Below are 6,322 nucleotides of genomic sequence, written 5' to 3' on the forward strand. Positions count from 1 at the left end.
AAAAAAAAAAAAAAAAAAAAAAAAAAAAAAAAAAAAAAAAAAAAAAAAAAAAATCCTGGTGTTAATGGTAGTGATGTACAACTTGTTCTGAACTCTTACTACTGAACCACCATTATTATCATCATCAGCAAGATCAAATCAAAACTCGTTACCATCTTTACCCTAGACATATTTCTACAAAACCCATCTTGTTCGATCCAAGTCCTGAGACTCGTAATTTTAGATCTAATAATTGATTCTTAAATTCAAACAAACTTTGATTTGATGATTAGGTTTGAACTTTATTTTGAATTAATTGCCATTATTCCTTTATTAATCAAATATGAATCAGGCAATAGTTTGATTCTAGAGCTTCTTGATTATTGAACCTAATTTGTTGCTAATCGATTGTGAAAGGGTTTGATTTAATTAAGAATTTTGTGATCTGGTATCAGGTTTGGACATTGAGCATATTGTGATGGTGGTGTCTGGTCGGAGGAAAAAAAGTTAGAGGAAGGAGAAGAAGAAAGGGATAAATATTTTTGTTCTTGAATTATGTTCTGTTTCCGTTGTTATCAGTGAGAAACTTCTAGAATTATTTTGTGAGATCTTCATTTTTTTCTGAAGCCATTTTCTGAGATCTTGATGAATTATTCGGGGAAGAACAAAAAAATAAATAGGGAACAAAAAAATAAATACCGTTCTTCAATGACGATAGTCTCTGTTCCAACTGCAACAAACCCATGGATGCTTTCGGCGATCACACTCTACACTGTGCCAAGGATATAGGGATTAAATATCGACATGATATTGCGAGAGATGTCGTGTTTGATATATGCCACAAAGCCAATGTACCTGCCAGAAAAGAAGCCTCCTTAGGACTTCGATCTGACTCCGGCAAAGACTTAAAGCCATCAGATATCCTTGTGCTCAATTGGGAAGGAGGGAAGGATGTTTGCTTCAATGTCACAGTAATTTCCCCCTTTACCAGTGCTGGAACTCGACGCTTCACCCCTGGACACGCTATTTCCATGGCCATCAACCGCAAATGCAACAAATACCTCGAGAGGTGCTCCACACATGGTTACGGCTTCGGTGTGCTCGCATTTACTATTCTAGGGGAATTAGGTGAAGATACAGTTGCCTTTATGAAAAGATTAGGAAACTGCCTCACCAGTCAGAATGCGAATTACAAAATAGACGGTTTTTCCATAGATTAGGAATTATAATTGGGCTTTTTAATAAAGTGGCCATGTTTTTGTAATGTATTTCACAAAATGACCGTTTTTTTGAATGTTTATATAAAGTGGCCGAGATTGACCTTTTCCATCCGTTTTTTTCAAAAAACTGTTAACAGTCGTTAAATACACGCGTGTCAGTTAACCTCCTTAGTAAAAGACAGTTTAACCCTCGGTGAGTCAGTCTGGATTGGTGAGTCAACTCGCCTGAGCCATATTCAAGCCTTATACTCTTCACCCGTGCACAGTCCTAGCATACATCTAAGCCATTTCCGTAGCTTCTCTGCAGCACAACAACACATTGTTTTGTTATCTTGGACCTGCAAGCCATTGCAATTTCATTTCATCTACACCGACACCTATAAGCTCCACTAAAACCACATCAACCTTCAATAACACCACAAACTACAATTCCAACACCACCAGAACTACTTGATTTCTCTTCAGCCAAGACTCATTCAAACAAAGCCATCCTCTTACTCTCCTTCTCATCTTAACTGACATCGAACCTAGTTATAACACTAATGTCATCTCAGTTTCATCTTCCTGTAAGCAACAAGAGAAACAAATCAAACCCATTAATCCTTGCATTTTGTTGAACTTAGAACCCCTGCAACAACTTCATGATCACAACATGAGCCAACAGATGCAGCCACTTCTCATTTTCTCCCTGTAACAACCACCAATTGCAACTGCACCTGCAATTTCATTTCAGCAGCAACATCATCTTCTTAGCCAATCAACCACAACAACTCTTCTTCCTTTCTAAAAAACAACAACACCACATGAGTTATCATCTCAGCTCAAAACTACTCACAACTTGAGCTCAACTCAAGAAACTTTTCATAACCTGGTTATTGCTTGGTTAACAACTATCCATTTTACATCCTTGCCAGTGACTACCAACACCTTCTCATCATAAACTAAAGCAGCAGAACATCAAAATCTCTTAATACTTGTCAATTTGAATTCAAGAACAAACCCATTGCTTCAAATCTGTCACAGATACTCAACAACTACTTGAACTGCACTTCAAACCCTGATTTTTGTCAATCTCCCCAATTTCTTTCATGTCTTATATATATTCCATTTCACATCATCTCGACAAACCCTAACTTCCTGCATTTTTCTCTTCTTGATTTCTCTTCAGCCAAGACTCATTCTTCCTCTTTGTTCTTCTCTACATCGATGATTCAATCACAACTGCAAATTAAGTCAATTGATTAAACAAAAAAAAAAAAAAAGGAAAGAGCCCCAAACCCTAGAATTCAAACAATCGAAATCAATTGATTTCACCATCCAAACATGTGTTTTCATTAAAGACTAAGTTAATTAACGTGTGGGTTCTAAAATTCTTACCTGGATTTTGATTTCTTCATCCCCGATTTCAACTTCATCTTCGATTTGTACTTCAGCTTCGCTGCTGCATCCAGCAAAACCCTAAAAACTTCAAAATTGTCAAATATCACTAATAAACCATTCTTCTTCTTCTTCACTAATAACCACATCTTCGGTATTGACTGCTTGTGAGATCACTTCTATTTTCATCAATCATCCGAGTTCGACGAGAAGAATTGAGATACAGAGAGAGACAAACATAAACAAGAAGAAATGAATGAAAAGAAGAATCGATAACATAAGGGTGAGGATGTAGTGGTAATTTTAAGCCCCATGATTGACTAAGTCAGCTTGGTGGACCATTTTGGTGGGACCAGGTGTTATATCTAACAGAAAGGCCACTTTATAAAAGATTTAAATTTTTTGGCCGGTTTATTAAATATATGGTAGGAAGCTGGACACTTTGTTAAATTGCCCATTATAATTCAAAAGGGATTGGTGCCCAGCTTGTAGGGATTGGTGCCCAGCTTGTAACTGTTTGTTACATGATATGATCTATAAAGGAAGATAAATAAAAGGAAAAATAATAAGAATGAAGAGTCACGTGTTTTGACGTTTTGTACGTCTCATCTCTCCACATCAGACTGTGCTGTGAATAGACTTAAATGGAGTGCGGAATAGCATTTCCGAATCAAAATTGTGGGCATGAACTCTGGAAAATGCACGTTAGGTCGATTGTCATCAGCAACTGACTTGGATATTACACAGCACACACTACCTCCACAAGTTTAAACCCAAATTTAGATTTAACTTCTAGATTTGGTGGAAAATTTGTGCATGGTAAATTACACCTTTAAAGGAACATTTCAGTTCAATCCAACGTTCTTTATGTCATATTGCAGATTCTAGAGAGCCAAAAGAAAAGAACAAAAAGCAAAAAAAAAAAACATAAAGAGCATTATCATCTATCATCATATGAAAGCAACTACGCAGATGCATCATCATCTGTCAGAATAATTAAAGAGATTTCAGACTCCAAACTTAGACAAAGGTTACTGCAAGAAAATAAATACTCTATATATTAGCTCTCACTACAAGCAAGATAGTTTCGTATAGAACCGTAGATAGATAAGAATAATTACAAACGAACAGAGATCAAATAAATTCCCAACTGCCACTCCCAACCACTACTTCTGCAACTAGATATAGATTTAAGACGAAAGAAACACGAACCCTAAAATAATAATTACTATAAGAAATAAATATATATTCCCCCCTAAACATCAATTCTTCTCAACTACCATAATCATCATCAACCTCTCCTTCTCTAGTTCGTGGGGAGCTCACATTTCCCAAACTCTGCAGTACAAACAAGAAATAGTAATTGTTATTTTATAAACCAATTAAACAAAATGAACACTAGAGAATTGCCAAATGAGTTAACTGATGATGTTTGCGCCCGGTGCTCAATAATAATAAAGTATGCATTTGTGTTCCCGAAGCGGGACAGGTTAAGCATGCGCGAAGATATGAAAATGCATTTTAAAAAGATGATGCCAAATATCAGAAAAAAAAACAATGAGGGGGAGAGGACGTACTGGGGGTCTGAGTGACAACATATGCAGCACCACCAAAATCACAAGTACCAACCGCACGGCTATTCTTCTGATAATAACTATTCATGGCAAAGGAAGCATGCGCTTCAAGAGTATTGGGACTATAGCATGCAGCGCCAGGCTGAATTGAATGACAATCAGCACCACCTTCACCACATGCATAATCTAATGCATTCTGCAATTTCTCTTCCCCGGATTTATCATTTGCTACGCACCATGTATGTCCAGAAGAACTTGTGGAAACCCCACCAGTACCACCAATACCACCACCACTAGTACTACTGTTATTGTTTCCGCCCCCGCCACCGCTCACTGGTGCTGACTGTCTTTTCCCACCCTTCCATGCTTTCAAACCTTCTTCTGTTAATGGGATGTTGTAGACCTTCTGTTGATTTGGGTAGAATAATCCGTAGTTTTTCTCTGAAGTTGGACCTGTTTTCTGGTTCTCGTTGAACATAGCGAATAGATAAACATCAAGAACTGAGTTGGATTTTAATGGAGTGCCGCCACCAGTGAGGACCCTTTTGACTAGATTCCCGTTATAATCAGCAGCATTTTCTTGTGATGCACCAATCTCGTTTTTGTCACCATTGGAAGGCCAACCAGTTTCAGAAACAACCACTTTCAGATCATTGTATTTTAATGCAGACATTGCAGCAAAAACGGCATCAATTTGAGCATCAAAGAGATTGAAATAACGAAGCCCATTTCCTGAATCAACAACACCTGGATTCTCTCTGAATAATGCGTAATCTAATGAAATAACATCAGAATTTGCTGCGTATGCGAAGAATGGATAGACATTAACCATTAAGTAAGAACCAGTAGACCTTAGAAATTCAAACATGGGTTTCATTACAGGCTCGATCAACTCTGTTTTGAATGATCCAGCTGAAGATGGGTATGAATTTTGAAGAGCACTCAAAGCTACAGGAGATGAAACTTTAATAGCTTTATCTAGATTTAACTTAACCAGAGCTGAATGAATGTTTTTCATGGCGGGTACTAAGAAATTGGTAGTGTTTGCAGGATCTACAAAGACTTCATTTCCAACAGCTATAGCTTCGATTTGGGTTTTTGGGTAATGAGCAGCAATGTTTTCCTGAACCCATGAGTTAGCAAAAGATGGTTTCTTTACTACTGAAGAAAGAAGTTCATTTGGGATTGCAACGACTAACTTGATTCCGGAATCAGCAAAATCTTTAACAACTGTTGGATCAGAGTCATAGAGTTTAGCTCTGTTAATTCCTTGAGATTTCATCAGTTCCACCACTTTTGTTGGTTCAGGTAGATCATTGGCTATTCTACCATAGTTCACTCCTACTAAACCTCCATCTGTAAATGTAGCAAAAAATATAAAAAAATGGTTAGAAACTCCTTAAAACATCAAGAAATAAGAATCAAAACAAAAGGGTTTTTTTTTTTTACCTGCTAAAACTGCTGATATAAAGAGCACGACGAAATAGGAAACGGTGGTCATGAAATGACCCATTGTGGCTATGGTTTGAGAGAGTGTGAGAAACAGAGTCTTCTTCTTTGATTGTCTACAGACTCTGTTTTGTATAAAGAACTAAAGATCCAAGACCATAACAGTATAACTCTGGTTTTATAGCCGAGGAAGAAGAAGAAAAGAGTGGAGAATGCGGGGGATAAAGAGTAGTGCTTGCGGAAATGTCTAAATGGGAAATATATGGGACGACGTGTACAACAATTCTCAACCTTTTTTAATGTAGGTGGACAACACTTGACCTATACGTGAGTTGTGATGACTCATGATCAGTAACGGCCGTTAAGATCAATACTGTGTAATCTTTGATTCGGTTTGTACTGGTGGGTCAACAAAACGAAAGGAAGTAGGAAAATAAGTTGAGAAAAACGAGGATGTCTATTAGTGGGCCCGATTTTAGCTGACCTTATTCGCTGCAGAAATTTGAGGGCAACAAAAAAAGACCCACCACCTGGCGATTTCTCAATCCCACTCTTCTCCCAACGACGGAACTAACCCCACAAAAGACGTAATTTGAATTGAAAGGAGCAAATTCCAGTGTATCAATAGCTTATCAAAATCCATACACAACTCATATAGACCGTATACGTGTGTATTTGTACACCCATATCGTAGACCGTACTGTTACAACGGTCTCTCAATAG

At 37.5% G+C, this 6,322-nt stretch overlaps 1 protein-coding gene across 1 annotated transcript; it reads right to left on the reverse strand.

Moving 5' to 3' along the window:
* Window positions 1-3,561: 3,561 nt before the first annotated feature.
* On the reverse strand, window positions 3,562-5,814 carry LOC113318807 (glucan endo-1,3-beta-glucosidase 14-like). Its single transcript, XM_026567058.1, has 3 exons — window positions 5,600-5,814; window positions 4,154-5,506; window positions 3,562-3,914 (listed from the first exon to the last, which is right to left on the reverse strand). The coding sequence occupies exons 1-3, from the start codon at window positions 5,661-5,663 to the stop codon at window positions 3,883-3,885; spliced, it is 1,449 nt and encodes a 482-aa protein (XP_026422843.1). The 5' UTR covers window positions 5,664-5,814; the 3' UTR covers window positions 3,562-3,882.
* Between the last annotated feature and the right edge of the window lie 508 nt (window positions 5,815-6,322).

Source organism: Papaver somniferum, chromosome 10 (assembly GCF_003573695.1).
Source record: "Papaver somniferum cultivar HN1 chromosome 10, ASM357369v1, whole genome shotgun sequence".
Taxonomy (NCBI): Eukaryota; Viridiplantae; Streptophyta; class Magnoliopsida; order Ranunculales; family Papaveraceae; genus Papaver; species Papaver somniferum.

Excerpts from the sequence above, each read along its gene's own strand:
- LOC113318807 (XM_026567058.1), bottom strand. The coding sequence starts at position 5,663 with ATGGGTCATTTCATGACCACCGTTTCCTATTTCGTCGTGCTCTTTATA. Across the intron at positions 5,507-5,599 it reads TATATCAGCAGTTTTAGCAG|ATGGAGGTTTAGTAGGAGTG; the intron begins GTAAAAAAAAAA and ends CTACATTTACAG. Across the intron at positions 3,915-4,153 it reads TGTTGTCACTCAGACCCCCA|AGTTTGGGAAATGTGAGCTC; the intron begins GTACGTCCTCTC and ends TTTGTACTGCAG.